The sequence below is a fragment of the Ranitomeya variabilis genome, chromosome 3 (assembly GCF_051348905.1).
Source record: "Ranitomeya variabilis isolate aRanVar5 chromosome 3, aRanVar5.hap1, whole genome shotgun sequence".
Taxonomy (NCBI): Eukaryota; Metazoa; Chordata; class Amphibia; order Anura; family Dendrobatidae; genus Ranitomeya; species Ranitomeya variabilis.
In genome coordinates this window covers 784726574-784747735 of record NC_135234.1, presented here as the reverse complement: position 1 = coordinate 784747735, position 21162 = coordinate 784726574, and the positions used below count along the sequence as shown (strand labels likewise).

General features: G+C 50.9%; 1 protein-coding gene across 1 annotated transcript in view; it reads left to right on the top strand.

Annotated features, from left to right (window-relative positions):
• The window catches only part of TPP1 (tripeptidyl peptidase 1), a 56589-nt gene that overhangs the window by 11453 nt on the left and 23974 nt on the right, over nucleotides 1-21162 (top strand). The window contains exons 4-6 of the mRNA XM_077299001.1: nucleotides 9053-9203; nucleotides 9593-9714; nucleotides 11776-11954. Coding sequence (XP_077155116.1) covers nucleotides 9053-9203; nucleotides 9593-9714; nucleotides 11776-11954 — 452 coding nt within the window. The remainder of the gene's footprint in view (nucleotides 1-9052; nucleotides 9204-9592; nucleotides 9715-11775; nucleotides 11955-21162) is intronic.

The window sequence follows — 21162 nt, the reverse complement described above, 5'->3', positions numbered from 1 at the left end:
GCCATCACAAAGCCCTGATCTCAATCCTAGTGAATATGTATGGGCAAAGCTGAAAAGGTCGATGCTGGCAAGGTGACCTACAAACCGGGATCAGTTACACCAGTGTTGTCAGGAGGAATGGGCCCAAATTCCGACCATCTATTGTGAGAAGCTTATGGAAGGAGATCCCAAACGTCTAACCCAAGTCATTCAGTGTAAGGGCAATGGTGCCAAATACTAATGAAATGGATGGAAACTTCTGACTTTGCAGTAAGGAATAAACTGTCTCTTTCAGCTCACCAATACTCACCAGCCCACAGCAAGGGATTAATAATACTCACCAGCCCACAGCAGAGGATTAATAATACTCACCAGCCCACAGCAGAGGATTAATAATACTCACCAGCCCACAGCAGAGGATTAATAATACTCACCAGCCCACAGCAGATGATTAATAATACTCACCAACCCACAGCAGAGGATTAATAATACTCACCAGCCCACAGCAGAGGATTAATAATACTCACCAGCCCACAGCAGAGGATTAATAATACTCACCAGTCCACCGCAGAGGATTAATAATACTCACCAGCTCACAGCAGAGGATTAATAATACTCACCAGCCCACAGCAGAGGATTAATAATACTCACCAGCCCACAGCAGAGGATTAATAATACTCAACAGCCCACAGCAGAGGATTAATAATACTCACCAGCCCACAGCAGAGGATTAATAATACTCACCAGCCCACAGCAGAGGATTAATAATACTCACCAGTCCACCGCAGAGGATTAATAATACTCACCAGCTCACAGCAGGGGATGAATAATACTCACCAGACCACAGCAGGGGATTAATAATACTCACCAGCCAACAGCAGAGGATTAATAATACTCGCCAGACCACAGCAGAGGATTAATAATACTCGCCAGACCACAGCAGAGGATTAATAATACTCACCAGCTCACAGCAGGGGATTAATAATACTCACCAGACCACAGCAGGGGATTAATAATACTCACCAGCCAACAGCAGAGGATTAATAATACTCGCCAGACCACAGCACAGGATTAATAATACTCGCCAGACCACAGCAGAGGATTAATAATACTCGCCAGCCCACAGCAGAGGATTAATAATACTCACCAGTCCACAGCAGGGGATTAATAATACTCACCAGTCCACCGCAGGGGATTAATAATACTCACCAGACCACAGCAGGGGATTAATAATACTCACCAGCCAACAGCAGAGGATTAATAATACTCGCCAGACCACAGCAGAGGATTAATAATACTCGCCAGCCCACAGCAGAGGATTAATAATACTCACCAGCCCACAGCAGAGGATTAATAATACTCACCAGTCCACAGCAGGGGATGAATAATACCCACCAGCTCACAGCAGGGGATTAATAATACTCACCAGTCCACCGCAGAGGATTAATAATACTCACCAGCTCACAGCAGAGGATTAATAATACTCACCAGACCACAGCAGAGGATTAATAATACTCGCCAGACCACAGCAGAGGATTAATAATACTCGCCAGCCCACAGCAGAGGATTAATAATACTCACCAGCCCACAGCAGAGGATTAATAATACTCACCAGTCCACAGCAGGGGATGAATAATACCCACCAGCTCACAGCAGGGGATTAATAATACTCACCAGTCCACCGCAGAGGATTAATAATACTCACCAGCTCACAGCAGAGGATTAATAATACTCACCAGACCACAGCAGAGGATTAATAATACTCACCAGACCACAGCAGAGGATTAATAATACTCACCAGACCACAGCAGGGGATTAATAATACCCACCAGCTCACAGCAGGGGATTAATAATACTCACCAGTCCACAGCAGGGGATTAATAATACCCACCAGCTCACAGCAGGGGATTAATAATACTCGCCAGACCACAGCAGAGGATTAATAATACTCACCAGTCCACAGCAGAGGATTAATAATACTCACCAGTCCACAGCAGAGGATTAATAATACTCACCAGTCCACAGCAGAGGATTAATAATACTCACCAGCCCACAGCAGAGGATTAATAATACTCACCAGCTCACAGCAGAGGATTAATAATACTCACCAGACCACAGCAGGGGATTAATAATACCCACCAGCTCACAGCAGGGGATTAATAATACTCACCAGCCCACAGCAGAGGATTAATAATACTCACCAGCCCACAGCAGAGGATTAATAATACTCACCAGCCCACAGCAGAGGATTAATAATACTCACCAGCCCACAGCAGAGGATTAATAATACTCACCAGCCCACAGCAGAGGATTAATAATACTCACCAGTCCACAGCAGGGGATGAATAATACTCACCAGTCCACAGCAGGGGATTAATAATACTCACCAGACCACAGCAGAGGATTAATAATACTCACCAGTCCACCGCAGGGGATTAATAATACTCACCAGACCACAGCAGGGGATTAATAATACTCACCAGCCAACAGCAGAGGATTAATAATACTCGCCAGACCACAGCAGAGGATTAATAATACTCGCCAGCCCACAGCAGAGGATTAATAATACTCACCAGCCCACAGCAGAGGATTAATAATACTCACCAGTCCACAGCAGGGGATGAATAATACCCACCAGCTCACAGCAGGGGATTAATAATACTCACCAGTCCACCGCAGAGGATTAATAATACTCACCAGCTCACAGCAGAGGATTAATAATACTCACCAGACCACAGCAGAGGATTAATAATACTCGCCAGACCACAGCAGAGGATTAATAATACTCGCCAGCCCACAGCAGAGGATTAATAATACTCACCAGCCCACAGCAGAGGATTAATAATACTCACCAGTCCACAGCAGGGGATGAATAATACCCACCAGCTCACAGCAGGGGATTAATAATACTCACCAGTCCACCGCAGAGGATTAATAATACTCACCAGCTCACAGCAGAGGATTAATAATACTCACCAGACCACAGCAGAGGATTAATAATACTCACCAGACCACAGCAGAGGATTAATAATACTCACCAGTCCACAGCAGGGGATTAATAATACCCACCAGCTCACAGCAGGGGATTAATAATACTCGCCAGACCACAGCAGAGGATTAATAATACTCACCAGTCCACAGCAGAGGATTAATAATACTCACCAGTCCACAGCAGAGGATTAATAATACTCACCAGTCCACAGCAGAGGATTAATAATACTCACCAGCCCACAGCAGAGGATTAATAATACTCACCAGCTCACAGCAGAGGATTAATAATACTCACCAGACCACAGCAGGGGATTAATAATACCCACCAGCTCACAGCAGGGGATTAATAATACTCACCAGCCCACAGCAGGGGATGAATAATACCCACCAGCTCACAGCAGGGGATTAATAATACTCACCAGCCCACAGCAGAGGATTAATAATACTCACCAGCTCACAGCAGAGGATTAATAATACTCACCAGACCACAGCAGGGGATTAATAATACCCACCAGCTCACAGCAGGGGATTAATAATACTCACCAGTCCACAGCAGGGGATTAATAATACCCACCAGCTCACAGCAGGGAATTAATAATACTCACCAGCCCACAGCAGAGGATTAATAATACTCACCAGCTCACAGCAGAGGATTAATAATACTCACCAGACCACAGCAGGGGATTAATAATACCCACCAGCTCACAGCAGGGGATTAATAATACTCACCAGTCCACAGCAGGGGATTAATAATACCCACCAGCTCACAGCAGGGGATTAATAATACTCACCAGTCCACAGCAGGGGATTAATAATACCCACCAGCTCACAGCAGGGGATTAATAATACCCACCAGCTCACAGCAGAGGATTAATAATACTCACCAGACCACAGCAGGGGATTAATAATACTCACCAGCCCACCGCAGGGGATTAATAATACTCACCAGACCACAGCAGGGGATGAATAATACTCACCAGACCACAGCAGGGGATTAATAATACTCACCAGCCCACAGCAGAGGATTAATAATACTCACCAGACCACAGCAGGGGATTAATAATACTCGCCAGACCACAGCAGAGGATTAATAATACTCACCAGCCCACAGCAGAGGATTAATAATACTCACCAGACCACAGCAGGGGATGAATAATACTCACCAGCTCACCGCAGGGGATTAATAATACTCACCAGACCACAGCAGGGGATTAATAATACTCACCAGACCACAGCAGGGGATTAATAATACTCACCAGACCACAGCAGGGGATGAATAATACTCACCAGCTCACCGCAGGGGATTAATAATACTCACCAGCCCACAGCAGAGGATTAATAATACTCACCAGACCACAGCAGGGGATTAATAATACTCGCCAGACCACAGCAGAGGATTAATAATACTCACCAGCCCACAGCAGAGGATTAATAATACTCACCAGACCACAGCAGGGGATGAATAATACTCACCAGCTCACCGCAGGGGATTAATAATACTCACCAGCCCACAGCAGAGGATTAATAATACTCACCAGACCACAGCAGGGGATTAATAATACTCGCCAGACCACAGCAGAGGATTAATAATACTCACCAGCCCACCGCAGGGGATTAATAATACTCACCAGACCACAGCAGGGGATTAATAATACCCACCAGCTCACAGCAGGGGATTAATAATACTCACCAGACCACAGCAGGGGATTAATAATACCCACCAGCTCACAGCAGAGGATTAATAATACTCACCAGTCCACAGCAGAGGATTAATAATACTCACCAGCTCACAGCAGGAGATGAATAATACTCACCAGACCAAAGCAGAGGATTAATAATACTCACCAGACCACAGCAGGGGATTAATAATACTCACCAGCTCACAGCAGAGGATTAATAATACTCACCAGACCACAGCAGAGGATTAATAATACTCACCAGTCCACCGCAGAGGATTAATAATACTCGCCAGACCACAGCAGAGGATTAATAATACTCACCAGCTCACAGCAGAGGATTAATAATACTCACCAGTCCACAGCAGAGGATTAATAATACTCACCAGCTCACAGCAGGAGATGAATAATACTCACCAGACCAAAGCAGAGGATTAATAATACTCACCAGACCACAGCAGGGGATTAATAATACTCACCAGCTCACAGCAGAGGATTAATAATACTCACCAGACCACAGCAGAGGATTAATAATACTCACCAGTCCACCGCAGAGGATTAATAATACTCGCCAGACCACAGCAGAGGATTAATAATACTCACCAGCTCACAGCAGAGGATTAATAATACTCACCAGACCACAGCAGGGGTTTAATAATACTCACCAGTCCACTGCAGGGGATTAATAATACTCACCAGACCACAGCAGAGGATTAATAATACTCACCAGTCCACCGCAGGGGATTAATAATACCCACCAGCTCACAGCAGAGGATTAATAATACTCACCAGCTCACAGCAGAGGATTAATAATACTCACCAGACCACAGCAGGGGTTTAATAATACTCACCAGTCCACTGCAGGGGATTAATAATACTCACCAGACCACAGCAGAGGATTAATAATACTCACCAGACCACAGCAGGGGATTAATAATACCCACCAGCTCACAGCAGGGGATTAATAATACTCACCAGTCCACAGCAGAGGATTAATAATACTCACCAGCCCACAGCAGAGGATTAATAATACTCACCAGTCCACTGCAGGGAATAATACTCACCAGACCACAGCAGAGGATTAATAATACTCACCAGTCCACCGCAGGGGATTAATAATACTCACCAGCTCACAGCAGAGGATTAATAATACTCACCAGACCACAGCAGGGGTTTAATAATACTCACCAGTCCTCCTCACTCCAGTATATCGGATACAGAGTGGGATTAGACACCTGCGTACTCCTGACCAGCTCTCGGTGAGGTATAGTAGGGATGGCCACCAGTGAGTGGGGGGCGCCGTTTCCTTCTTTTCTATAGGGGGCCGCCCTCTGCTGTTTAGGTGGGTAAAAGCCGAAGGCAGATCCGGTTTTCCCTGTAGGTTTCATGGCTCCTGGCTGGTTCCTCTCTCTGCCGATGCCAGAACCTGTGTGACAAGTCCATGTCCTTCTTCGGGATGGAGGAATTGTCAGTAACATCACCGGTCAGATTAGGAAGCCTAGGAGTTTCCACTTTGTACTTTAGTGTATGGGGGGGGGGCATATAGCAAATAAGGATTGTTTTTATTGGATATATCCTCTGTGACCCCTCAATCTTCTCAGCTCCTGCCCCCTTAACCTCTGAGCTGCTGCCCCCTTAACCTCTGGGCTCCTGCCCCCTCAGCAGGGGATTAATAATACTCACCAGTTCGCACTATAGAGAATCTGCCCAGAGGAGGATTCTATCAGGAGCACAGAGTAATTACAGGGAGATTCCAGCAGTGTGGTTACTCACGTGTGTGGACAGGGCTAGAGATATCGCATGGAGCAGATAATACTGTAAGCCGACTCTGGGGAATGGCGGTTCCAGTGCACCCTGTTCACACTATAGAGAATCTGCCCAGAGGAGGATTCTATCAGGAGCACAGAGTAATTACAGGGAGATTCCAGCAGTGTGGTTACTCACGTGTGTGGACAGGGCCAGAGATATCGCATGGAGCAGATAATACTGTAAGCCGACTCTGGGGAATGGCGGTTCCAGTGCACCCTGTTCACACTATAGAGAATCTGCCCAGAGGAGGATTCTATCAGGAGCACAGAGTAATTACAGGGAGATTCCAGCAGTGTGGTTACTCACGTGTGTGGACAGGGCCAGAGATATCGCATGGAGCAGATAATACTGTAAGCCGACTCTGGGGAATGGCGGTTCCAGTGCACCCTGTTCACACTATAGAGAATCTGCCCAGAGGAAGATTCTATCAGGAGCACAGAGTAATTACAGGGAGATTCCAGCAGTGTGGTTACTCACGTGTGTGGACAGGGCTAGAGATATCGCATGGAGCAGATAATACTGTAAGCCGACTCTGGGGAATGGCGGTTCCAGTGCACCCTGTTCACACTATAGAGAATCTGCCCAGAGGAGGATTCTATCAGGAGCACAGAGTAATTACAGGGAGATTCCAGCAGTGTGGTTACTCACGTGTGTGGACAGGGCTAGAGATATCGCATGGAGCAGATAATACTGTAAGCCGACTCTGGGGAATGGCGGTTCCAGTGCACCCTGTTCACACTATAGAGAATCTGCCCAGAGGAGGATTCTATCAGGAGCACAGAGTAATTACAGGGAGATTCCAGCAGTGTGGTTACTCACGTGTGTGGACAGGGCTAGAGATATCGCATGGAGCAGATAATACTGTAAGCCGACTCTGGGGAATGGCGGTTCCAGTGCACCCTGTTCACACTATAGAGAATCTGCCCAGAGGAAGATTCTATCAGGAGCACAGAGTAATTACAGGGAGATTCCAGCAGTGTGGTTACTCACGTGTGTGGACAGGGCCAGAGATATCGCATGGAGCAGATAATACTGTAAGCCGACTCTGGGGAATGGCGGTTCCAGTGCACCCTGTTCACACTATAGAGAATCTGCCCAGAGGAGGATTCTATCAGGAGCACAGAGTAATTACAGGGAGATTCCAGCAGTGTGGTTACTCACGTGTGTGGACAGGGCTAGAGATATCGCATGGAGCAGATAATACTGTAAGCCGACTCTGGGGAATGGCGGTTCCAGTGCACCCTGTTCACACTATAGAGAATCTGCCCAGAGGAGGATTCTATCAGGAGCACAGAGTAATTACAGGGAGATTCCAGCAGTGTGGTTACTCACGTGTGTGGACAGGGCCAGAGATATCGCATGGAGCAGAAACAGAACAATGGTTAATGGAGCGCAGCACACTGGTTCTCAGTCACAAGCAGTTTATTCTGCACCATTTTCCATTGAATATCCACAAATAGTTAATATAATAAAACGGCATCTTCCAGGCAGGATAAAACACTGCCACCATCTTAGATAATGGAGTGCGATTTGTAGCCAAAGAATGCAAGAGTTTAGCCAACATGTTGTCACCCAGTTTATATGTGGGACCAAATAAATCAGGAAAGAGCTTATTCCTGGTGATAAAGTGCGGGGAACCACGAATGCGGCAGAGTGGATGTGGATGGTGTCAATATATGGAAAACCCACCAAATCCAGAGGTAAAGCTGCACAGCGGGAGGACACCGTCAGATGTAGTGTGCGATGTGTGGGATCGACCACAGGTGACTGACAGCAGAGAATAGAAGAGCGTGTATCAGGTAACCGCCATGATGAGCGCTCGGGGTCAGGAGGGTGCGGACACCAGGGAGGGTCAGGATGGTGACACCACGTCCAAGTACAGAGGAGTCAGAGGAGGGGACACCGGATCTGCAGCCGGAGGGGCAGCCGGGGTCTGACAATTAGAGACTTGTCTCCCCAAAGGAATGGATTATCGAGCAGATCTGATGGATTTATATTCAGTGATGTTCTCATGTAGAATCTAGTAGATCTGTGGTTTATGGAGATATATATATATATATATATATATATTTACATGTATCGGTGAAGGGTAGTGTTGTATTCTTACAATACTGTATATAGACTTGGTGGCGATAACATTTGTATAACGCTCCGGTTGGGCAGGTGCGTGACTTCATCAGGTGTGTGATATCTGGTGATGTGACCTGTATTGTGATTGGTTGGAGCCTTCTGTATTGTGATTGGTTGGAGCCTTCTGTTTTGTGTCTTTATATATTGAGTTTTTATTATACCATGACTGAGGGCAGTGCTGCCTGAAACGCGTCGGCTTGTTTTTATGATGCGCTAATAAAGGACAAGATTTTATTCCATTTTCATCTCCTCCATTCAATATTCGCATGAGCCGGACAAGTGAGTGATCTCCAACATGACTGTTACCGGGGCCCACAGTCGCCTTGGGGCTCCAGCCTGAGTGGGTCCCATCTTCTCCGGAGCCCCGGGCTCATCATCATTCACTCAGGCCCCACTGCAGGATGGAGGGTCGTAGGTTGGTCTGCTGACCGGCCGCCCGGTGATGTCTCCTCTGGTGTCTCCTGCAGGTCGGTTCCTGTCCCTGGAGGAGGTCCGGGCCCTTGTGCAGCCGTCTGATGACACCCTGAGGACGGTGAAGAACTGGCTGCAGAAACATGGGGTCCTGAGTTGTGATACTATCGTGACGGGAGACTTCTTACAGTGCCAGATGTACACCAGGTCAGCCGCATGCCGGGGTCACCAGCCTATGGGTAGGATGCCATAGAAGAAGCCCAGGGTCAATCCGCCCAGTGGTTCAGTGGTGGAAAGTAGGCGACCAGGGGTGGGATGAGCCAATCACAGGAAAGGGGAGGAGCCAAAGCTGGCCAGCTGCTCGCAGGCAGGGCAGCGGGATGGCGGGGGATGTGTGGGGCTTTCTGTTGTGACCTTTCTCTGTGCCCCCCACATACAGCACAGGATTCGTGTGCTGGGGTCAGAGGGGAAATTCTGAGAATGTTACTGTGCAGCTTCTGAAAATGGTGTAATCTGTCCCCGAATGGCGCTTTCCCCGGCTGTGACCTGCCGCACCGCGAGGATCCTCCTAATCCCCCTCCCCCCTCGTGTTACAGGACAGCGGAGGAGCTGCTGCCCGGAGCCCACTTCGTTCGTTACGTGAAGGGAGATGAACACGTCATCAGATCTAGTTCCCCTTACTCCCTGGATGCAGACATCACACCGCACATCAACTTTGGTGAGCTACCAGTGAGAACGAGGGTAGACCGTCGCCAGTCGCAGTGCAGGAGCATCGCAGAGGTAGACGGTCGCCAGCCGCATCGCAGAGATAGCTTGTCGCCAGCCGCATCCAGCCGCAGTGCAGGAGCATGGCAGGGATAGCTTGTCGCCAGCCGCAGTGCAGGAGCATGGCAGGGATAGCTTGTCGCCAGCCGCAGTTCAGGAGCATGGCAGGGATAGCTTGTCGCCAACCGCAGTGCAGGAGCATGGCAGGGATAGCTTGTCGCCAGCCGCAGTGCAGGAGCATGGCAGGGATAGCTTGTCGCCAGCCGCAGTGCAGGAGCATGGCAGGGATAGCTTGTCGCCAGCCGCAGTGCAGGAGCATGGCAGGGATAGCTTGTCGCCAGCCGCAGTGCAGGAGCATGGCAGGGATAGCTTGTCGCCAGCCGCAGTGCAGGAGCATGGCAGGGATAGCTTGTCACCAGCTGCAGTGCAGGAGCATGGCAGGGATAGCTTGTCGCCAGCCGCAGTGCAGGAGCATGGCAGGGATAGCTTGTCGCCAGCCGCAGTGCAGGAGCATGGCAGGGATAGCTTGTCGCCAGCCGCAGTGCAGGAGCATGGCAGGGATAGCTTGCCGCCAGCCGCAGTGCAGGAGCATCGCAGAGGTAGACGGTCGCCAGCCACATCGCAGGGATAGCTTGTCGCCAGCCGCATCACAGGGGTTGGTTGTTGCCAGCCGCAGTGCAGGAACATGGCAGGGATAGCTTGTCGCCAGCCGTAGTGCAGGAGCATCGCAGGGGTAGGTTGCTGCCAGCCACAGTGCAGGAGCATCGCAGGGGTTGATTGTCACCAGCCACAGTGCAGGAGCATCGCAGGGATAGCTTGCCGCCAGCCGCAGTGCAGGAGCATCGCAGAGGTAGACGGTCGCCAGCCACATCGCAGGGATAGCTTGTCGCCAGCCGCATCACAGGGGTTGGTTGTTGCCAGCCGCAGTGCAGGAACATGGCAGGGATAGCTTGTCGCCAGCCGTAGTGCAGGAGCATCGCAGGGGTAGGTTGCTGCCAGCCACAGTGCAGGAGCATCGCAGGGGTTGATTGTCACCAGCCACAGTGCAGGAGCATCGCAGGGGTAGGTTGCTGCCAGCCACAGTGCAGGAGCATCGCAGGGGTAGGTTGTCGCCAGCCACAGTGCAGGAGCATCGCAGGGGTTGGTTGTCGCCAGCCACAGTGCAGGAGCATCGCAGGGGTAGGTTGCTGCCAGCCACAGTGCAGGAGCATCGCAGGGGTTGGTTGTCGCCAGCCACAGTGCGGGAGCATCGCAGGGGTAGCTTGTCACCAGCCGCTTCGCAGGGGTTGGTTGTTGCCAGCCGCAGTGCAGGAGCATCGCAGGGGTAGCTTGTCTACAAGCCGCAGTGCAGGAGCATCTCAGGGATAGCTTGTCGCCAGCCGCAGTGCAGGAGCAGCTCAGGGATAGCTTGTCGCCAGCCGCAGTGCAGGAGCATCGCAGGGGTAGCTTGTCGCCAGCCACATCGCAGGGGTTGATTGTCGCCAGCCACAGTGCAGGAGCATCTCAGGGATAGCTTGTTGCCAGCCGCAGTGCAGGAGCATCGCAGGGGTTGGTTGTCGCCAGCCACATCGCAGGGGTTGGTTGTTGCCAGCCGCAGTGCAGGAGCATCGCAGGGGTTGGTTGTCGCCAGTCACAGTGCAGGAGCATCACAGGGGTAGGTTGTTGCCAACCGCAGTGCAGGAGCATCGCAGGGGTAGGTTGTCGCCAGCCACAGTGCAGGAGCATCGCAGGGGTAGGTTGTCGCCAGCCACAGTGCAGGAGCATCGCAGGGGTAGGTTGTCGCCGGCTGCAGTTCAGGAGTCGACTGTCACCAGCTGAGCTGTAGGAGCAGTGCAGTGGTAGACTGTCATTAGCCGCAGCACAGGGGTAGGCTGTCACCAGCCGAGTCGCAGGGCAGGGGTAGGCCGTTGCCTGCTTCAGTGCAGGATTGGGGGTATGCAGATTTCTGCAGACTACACCCACGTGCTTGCCGTTATCCCCATCTCGCTCACACCCCGGGGTCTCTCTTTTTCAGTCGGAGGACTGCATCGGTTTCCAAAGGAACGGAAAGTACTGAGACGTGGAAAAGGGGCAGAAGATAACGTGACTGTGGAGTTCCACCTGGGCGTCACCCCGTCCATCCTGCGACAAAGATACAATCTGTCCGCCAGTGATGTGGGGACACATCCAAACAACAGCCAGGCCTGTGCTCAGGTAGAAACCCCTCCCCCTGGACTCATCGGCACAGGTCCAGCTTTGGCCTTCAGTCTGCAGCGCTCCCACCGTGTGCATGAATCAGTGTGTATACTCCTCTGCTGCCAGGAGAGAGGGCCAGATATATACCCCACTGCTCCCGGGAGAGAGGGCCAGATATATACCCCACTGCTCCCGGGAGAGAGGGCCAGATATATACCCCACTGCTCCCGGGAGAGAGGGCCAGATATATACCCCTCCGCTCCTGGGAGAGAAGGCCAGATATATACCCCACTGCTCCCGGGAGAGAGGGCCAGATATATACCCCACTGCTCCCGGGAGAGAGGGCCAGATATATACCCCACTGCTCCCGGGAGAGAGGGCCAGATATATACCCCACTGCTCCCGGGAGAGAGGGCCAGATATATACCCCACTGCTCCCGGGAGAGAGGGCCAGATATATACCCCACTGCTCCCGGGAGAGAGGGCCAGATATATACCCCACTGCTCCCGGGAGAGAGGGCCAGATATATACCCCTCCGCTCCTGGGAGAGAAGTCCACATGGGCCAGATATATACCCTTCTGGGAAGATCTGAGGAGGTGGTTTGTAATAATCACCCAGCAGGTTAGCAATGTAATTATTTTTATTCGTTAGGACTATGGTCTAACAGTAATTCTGGGAAGATGGTCACAATGAGAGAACCCCGGTCCACAAGATCCCAGCCGGGGTCTGTAATTCCGCTGCCCTCGTACCAGGCAATACTCACGGTCTCCCAACTTTTGGATGGCCACAGCTTTTGTTTCTCCTTCCAGTCTAGTCTATAGTCACAGTCCATGCTCCATACCACGTCCGTATAGTGCAGTCCTAACCGGGGTTTTCCAAACGTCTTTTTGGGTTCAGTGGGGGTAAGAGGAGCAGACTTGTATTCAACCAGATGGAGCCATGGGTCCTTGGGCTGTTCCTGAAGAGGATCTCTCTACAGAGGGAGCCAGAGACTTTATATCCACAGCTCCCATTCAGGTTATTCTTCCACAGGATTGGAGGAGGGTGGGGTGGGGTGGGGTCCCTCGGTGTAAACTGTAGTAGGCTGATGCAATATGAAATCAGCAGGCATTCACAAATTAACATAGGACAAAAGTCAGCCTACAGTCTCATATGAAACAATGGCCTAATTGAGGCCTCTGAGACACTAACAAGAGTAATGGAATGATTGCTTTTACCTTTAACTTATGTATACATGAGATCCAGCCTGCTCGCCTTCCTCTGCTTACTGTCAGTGAATGGAAACATTCCTGAAGCTCAACACTTTCCAGGTGAAATTAATGCACTTAGTCTGACGAGCAACAAATCTCCAATAAAACACAACAGTAAGTTTGACGTAACCGGTGCTCCGTGGTGTAAAAAGTCTGCATCCTTTAGAACCATGGACTCGGTACTATGTGCATTGGTTCAATAGTCTTTACCAGTTTCCTCAAGGCATATTCCATGTTGTCCTTTCGAATAAACTCCACAATCACCATTCCACCCTGGTGTACATCGGCATAGTAGACATCCCCAGCTTGTCTCATATGATCTTTCGGATCCTGCCAACTCCCTGATGGGGAAGCCCTGAGACGAGGACTCTGTATTCAGTTTGCTGGGATGAGGATCTGTTCCTCCCAAGGGGTCCTGAATATCCTCAGCCTGATCCCTGGTTTAACTTGGGGAAACTCCACACATACCTGAAGAAAACCAAACTTCTGTCCATTGCATCCAAACACTGCGTCCTCTGCATCCCTCGGATCTGGATGCATCCTCTTCATCTGGATGGTACGTACCGTACCGATGGAACAACTCCTCCAGCTCCTTCTCCCGTATGTCGGCCCGTTAACTGCCCTCATAAATGTGTCCATCCCTAGAGTGCTAACCCCCAGCTATGGGGATGTCATTTGATGGCTTGGTAAATAATGTTCTGGCAGGACAGTATTTGGGCTGACCAGGGTGATGGTAGACCCAGTGTCCCGAAGTCCCTGGGCCCCCTCCCTGATGTCATTTACCTCCCCCAGGTCACATTCCTTCATGGTAACAGTCATTACATTTTGTGCATTATTCACCACTGGCAGGGGACTAGTCAGCATGTTGAGATTGCTCGGTTCCCTCTAGGCTGACGCAGTGTGAACCGATCCTTGGCTTTGGGTTACGACATTGGCCCAGTGGCACACCAACACTGCTCCTAGGTTGTTTCCCAGCAACACATCTACTGGTAGGTGCTGCACTACTACATCCACCGTTCCATGACTGTGACACCAGTCTAAATGTTGTCAGGCCCTGTGAATGTTCAGAGATTCTCCTCCAGCTACATTGACTAACATCCGGCTGCCGGGAACAATACACTAGTCCGGTACTAGATGTTCTGTGACCAATGTAACAGAGGCTCCTGAGTCAGAGCCCCACAGCCTCTACGCCCTCTACCCAGACCGGCTGCTGGTTCATGGTCACTGAGGTGTCCCCTCTAGTCCGGGACACTTGTCCTTGTACCACATATGCCTCTTCCTCTTATGGTCGGGGTAGTGGGATCCTCTCTCCTTCAGTATTCCAGCTCCATTGTATCACAGTGCTCACCAGTTGGCAACGTGGATGATGTGAGCTAGAACGTTCCCAGCATTCCCTGGCAGTGCCCCATGCGTCCACAGTTATGGCAGCTTAACCCTCCTTGCCCCGACGTGGGCTGCACTGGGGGTCTTGGGAAACCTCTCCCTCTTTGTGAAGTCCAAAATCCCCTCCGTTCCTCTTCTTGCCAGTCCATGGGTCTCGCTGGCCTCCATGTACGCTCCTGTTCGCGACTCGCTGGGGCTGTACTTCCACGTAGCCCGGGTCGATTAGCAGATCAGTCATCAGCCAATCTTGCAGCCTCATCCAGGCTAAGTGGTTTTCTATCCCCCACCCATTCTTTTAAGTCACCTGGGAGCTTGGACATAAATTGTTCCAACATGACTATATCCAAGACATATTCTGCTTCCCGAGCCCCCAGTCCTTCTATCCACCGAGTGCATGCCGTATATAACTCCTGGTGTGTGTGTGTGCACCGGGCTTGTCAAACTCCCGAAACGTTCTCCGGTAGGTTTCAGCTGTGACGGCATACCTCTCTAGTAATGCGCTGAGAACGGTAGAGTAACATCTCTGATCCTCAGAAGACAAGATATTAAAAGCTTCTCTTGATTTTCTGGTCAGGCCAACGCTCAAAAATCTGGGCCATTCACTGACTGACACCTCAAATAGCAGGCAGAGGTTCTCAAATAACCGGAGATGTTCATCAATATCCGAGGTGTCCTGATTGAACTGTTATATTCCGGTACCTTAAAGATGGGGGCCCATCTCTCCTGTTATCCACTGTCCTCTGCGCTGGGGCAGGAGGGGGTACTGTTACATGCACACCCAGATACTCGCTTAACACTGCCACCTGCCCTATCTCTGTGGCCCGCTCACCTAGCGCGTCCAGCGTCCGCCTCAGCTCAGTCTGTCGATCCTCCGCCCTCTGGATGTCGGCCCTGGGCTGTGGTTGTTCATGGTCCCAGTCGTCCAAGCATTGTATTAGAGCAAAGCGCTCTCAGCTCCTCCTTCTTGAGCCTCTTGTAGATGGAGTCTGCCATCTCTTCTGCCAAGTCACCGATCAGTAACTTTCCCTGGTATGCTGTCCTGAGAGAGGTGATCCCACCTCTGCCACCACTTGTGAAGGTCTGAGGTTGTGGGTTGTAATAATCACATAGGCAGGTTAACAATGCAACTACCCGTATATACTCGAGTATAAGCCGAGATTTTCAGCCCAAATTTTTTGGGCTGAAAGTGCCCCCTCGGCTTATACTCGAGTCACGGTCGGCGGGTGAGGGGGAGAGGGCGCTGAGGCATACTTACCTAGTCCCGGCGATCCTGTTGCTCCCCCTGCCCGTCCCACGGTCTCCGGGTGCAGCAGCTCTTCCCCTGAGCGGTCACGTGGGACCGCTCATTAGAGAAATGAATAGGCTGCTCCACCTCCCATAGGGGCGGAGCCGCCTATTCATTTCTCTAATGAAGCGGTGCCGGTGACCGCTGATAGAGGAAGAGGCTGCGGCACCGAAGACCAGCTGTCCGGGGGAAGGAGCGGGACGCCGGGAGCAGGTAAGTATGTCATATTCACCTGTCCTCGTTCCACACGCCGGGCGCTGTCTCCATCTTCCCGGCGTCTCTCTCTCTCCGCACTGACTGTGCAGGTCAGAGGGCGCGATGACGCATATAGTGTGCGCGCCGCCCTCTGCCTGATCAGTCAGTGCAGGGAGACGCCGGGAAGATGGCGCCGAGGAGCTGCAAGAGAGGTGAGTATGTGTTTTATTATTTTTATTGCAGCAGCAGCAGCACAGCTATGGGGCAATAATGGACGGTGCAGAGCACTATATGGCACAGCTATGGGGCAATGGTGCAGAGCACTATATGGCACAGCTATGGGGCAGTAATGGACGGTGCAGAGCACTATATGGCACAGCTATGGGGCAATAATGGACGGTGCAGAGCACTATATGGCACAGCTATGGGGCAATGGTGCAGAGCACTATATGGCACAGCTATGGGGCAATAATGGACGGTGCAGAGCACTATATGGCAGAGCTATGGGACAATGGTGCAGAGCACTGTATGGCACAGCTATGGGACAATAATGGTGCAGAGCACTGTATGGCATAGCTATGGGGCAGTAATGGTGCAGAGCACTATATGGCATAGCTATGGGGCAATAATGGTGCAGAGCACTGTATGGCACAGCTATGGGGCAGTAATGGTGCAGAGCACTATATGGCACAGCTATGGGGCAATAATGGTGCAGAGCACTGTATGGCACAGCTATGGGACAATAATGGTGCAGAGCACTATATGGCACAGCTATGGGGCAATAATGAACGGTGCAGAGCACTATATGGCACAGCTATGGGGCAATGGTGCAGAGCACTATATGGCAGAGCTATGGGGCAATGGTGCAGAGCACTATATGGCACAGCTATGGGGCAATGGTGCAGAGCACTGTATGGCATAGCTATGGGGCAGTAATGGTGCAGAGCACTATATGGCATAGCTATGGGGCAATAATGGTGCAGAGCACTGTATGGCACAGCTATGGGGCAGTAATGGTGCAGAGCACTGTATGGCACAGCTATGGGGCAATAATGGTGCAGAGCACTGTATGGCACAGCTATGGGGCAATAATGGTGCAGAGCACTGTATGGCACAGCTATGGGACAATAATGGTGCAGAGCACTATATGGCACAGCTATGGGGCAATAATGAACGGTGCAGAGCACTATATGGCACAGCTATGGGGCAATGGTGCAGAGCACTATATGGCAGAGCTATGGGGCAATGGTGCAGAGCACTATATGGCACAGCTATGGGGCAGTAATGGTGCAGAGCACTATATGGCATAGCTATGGGGCAGTAATGGTGCAGAGCACTGTATGGCATAGCTATGGGGCAGTAATGGTGCAGAGCACTATATGGCATAGCTATGGGGCAGTAATGGTGCAGAGCACTATATGGCACAGCTATGGGGCAATAATGGACGGTGCAGAGCACTATATGGCAGAGCTATGGGACAATGGTGCAGAGCACTGTATGGCATAGCTATGGGGCAGTAATGGTGCAGGGCACTATATGGCATAGCTATGGGGCAGTAATGGTGCAGAGCACTGTATGGCACAGCTATGGGGCAGTAATGGTGCAGAGCACTATATGGCATAGCTATGGGGCAGTAATGGTGCAGAGCACTATATGGCACAGCTATGGGGCAATAATGGACGGTGCAGAGCACTATATGGCAGAGCTATGGGGCAATGGTGCAGAGCACTGTATGGCACAGCTATGGGGCAGTAATGGTGCAGGGCACTATATGGCACAGCTATGGGGCAGTAATGGTGCAGAGCACTATATGGCACAGCTATGGGGCAGTAATGGTGCAGAGCACTATATGGCACAGCTATGGGGCAATAATGGTGCAGAGCACTGTATGGCACAGCTATGGGGCAGTAATGGTGCAGAGCACTATATGGCATAGCTATGGGGCAGTAATGGTGCAGAGCACTATATGGCATAGCTATGGGGCAATAATGGTGCAGAGCACTGTATGGCACAGCTATGGGGCCATAATGGTGCAGAGCACTGTATGGCATAGCTATGGGGCAGTAATGGTGCAGAGCACTATATGGCATAGCTATGGGGCAGTAATGGTGCAGAGCACTAAATGGCACAGCTATGGGGCAATAATGGTGCAGAGCACTGTATGGCACAGCTATGGGACAATAATGGTGCAGAGCACTGTATGGCATAGCTATGGGGCAGTAATGGTGCAGAGCACTAAATGGCACAGCTATGGGGCAATAATGGTGCAGAGCACTGTATGGCACAGCTATGGGGCAATAATGGTGCAGAGCACTATATGGCACAGCTATGGGGCAGTAATGGTGCAGAGCACTGTATGGCACAGCTATGGGGCAATAATGGTGCAGAGCACTATATGGCACAGCTATGGGGCAATGGTGCAGAGCACTATATGGCACAGCTATGGGGCAGTAATGGTGCAGAGCACTATATGGCACAGCTATGGGGCAGTAATGGTGCAGAGCACTGTATGGCACAGCTATGGGGCAATAATGGTGCAGAGCACTATATGGCACAGCTATGGGGCAGTAATGGTGCAGAGCACTATATGGCACAGCTATGGGGCAGTAATGGTGCAGAGCACTGTATGGCACAGCTATGGGGCAATAATGGTGCAGAGCACTGTATGGCATAGCTATGGGGCAGTAATGGTGCAGAGCACTAAATGGCACAGCTATGGGGCAATAATGGTGCAGAGCACTATATGGCACAGCTATGGGGCAGTAATGGTGCAGAGCACTATATGGCACAGCTATGGGGCAGTAATGGTGCAGAGCACTGTATGGCACAGCTATGGGGCAATAATGGTGCAGAGCACTGTATGGCACAGCTATGGGACAATAATGGTGCAGAGCACTGTATGGCATAGCTATGGGGCAGTAATGGTGCAGAGCACTAAATGGCACAGCTATGGGGCAATAATGGTGCAGAGCACTGTATGGCACAGCTATGGGGCAATAATGGTGCAGAGCACTATATGGCACAGCTATGGGGCAGTAATGGTGCAGAGCACTGTATGGCACAGCTATGGGGCAATAATGGTGCAGAGCACTATATGGCACAGCTATGGGGCAATGGTGCAGAGCACTATATGGCACAGCTATGGGGCAGTAATGGTGCAGAGCACTATATGGCACAGCTATGGGGCAGTAATGGTGCAGAGCACTGTATGGCACAGCTATGGGGCAATAATGGTGCAGAGCACTATATGGCACAGCTATGGGGCAGTAATGGTGCAGAGCACTATATGGCACAGCTATGGGGCAGTAATGGTGCAGAGCACTGTATGGCACAGCTATGGGGCAATAATGGTGCAGAGCACTGTATGGCATAGCTATGGGGCAGTAATGGTGCAGAGCACTAAATGGCACAGCTATGGGGCAATAATGGTGCAGAGCACTATATGGCACAGCTATGGGGCAGTAATGGTGCAGAGCACTATATGGCACAGCTATGGGGCAGTAATGGTGCAGAGCACTAAATGGCACAGCTATGGGGCAATAATGGTGCAGAGCACTGTATGGCACAGCTATGGGGCAATAATGGTGCAGAGCACTATATGGCACAGCTATGGGGCAGTAATGGTGCAGAGCACTGTATGGCACAGCTATGGGGCAATAATGGTGCAGAGCACTATATGGCACAGCTATGGGGCAATGGTGCAGAGCACTATATGGCACAGCTATGGGGCAGTAATGGTGCAGAGCACTATATGGCACAGCTATGGGGCAGTAATGGTGCAGAGCACTGTATGGCACAGCTATGGGGCAGTAATGGTGCAGAGCACTATATGGCACAGCTATGGGGCAGTAATGGTGCAGAGCACTGTATGGCACAGCTATGGGGCAATAATGGTGCAGAGCACTATATGGCACAGCTATGGGGCAGTAATGGTGCAGAGCACTATATGGCACAGCTATGGGGCAGTAATGGTGCAGAGCACTGTATGGCACAGCTATGGGGCAATAATGGTGCAGAGCACTGTATGGCATAGCTATGGGGCAGTAATGGTGCAGAGCACTAAATGGCACAGCTATGGGGCAATAATGGTGCAGAGCACTGTATGGCACAGCTATGGGGCAATAATGGTGCAGAGCACTATATGGCACAGCTATGGGGCAGTAATGGTGCAGAGCACTGTATGGCACAGCTATGGGGCAATAATGGTGCAGAGCACTATATGGCACAGCTATGGGGCAGTAATGGTGCAGAGCACTATATGGCACAGCTATGGGGCAGTAATGGTGCAGAGCACTGTATGGCATAGCTATGGGGCAGTAATGGTGCAGAGCACTATATGGCACAGCTATGGGGCAGTAATGGTGCAGAGCACTGTATGGCACAGCTATGGGGCAGTAATGGTGCAGAGCACTATATGGCACAGCTATGGGGCAGTAATGGTGCAGAGCACTGTATGGCACAGCTATGGGGCAATAATGAACGGTGCAGAGCACTATATGGCACAGCTATGGGGCAATAATGGTGCAGAGCACTGTATGGCACAGCTATGGGGCAGTAATGGTGCAGAGCACTATATGGCACAGCTATGGGGCAGTAATGGTGCAGAGCACTGTATGGCACAGCTATGGGGCAATAATGGTGCAGAGCACTGTATGGCACAGCTATGGGGCAATAATGAACGGTGCAGAGCACTATATGGCACAGCTATGGGGCAGTAATGGTGCAGAGCACTGTATGGCACAGCTATGGGGCAGTAATGGTGCAGAGCACTATATGGCACAGCTATGGGGCAGTAATGGTGCAGAGCACTGTATGGCACAGCTATGGGGCAATAATGAACGGTGCAGAGCACTATATGGCACAGCTATGGGGCAATAATGGTGCAGAGCACTATATGGCACAGCTATGGGGCAGTAATGGTGCAGAGCACTATATGGCACAGCTATGGGGCAGTAATGGTGCAGAGCACTGTATGGCACAGCTATGGGGCAATAATGGTGCAGAGCACTGTATGGCATAGCTATGGGGCAGTAATGGTGCAGAGCACTAAATGGCACAGCTATGGGGCAATAATGGTGCAGAGCACTGTATGGCACAGCTATGGGGCAATA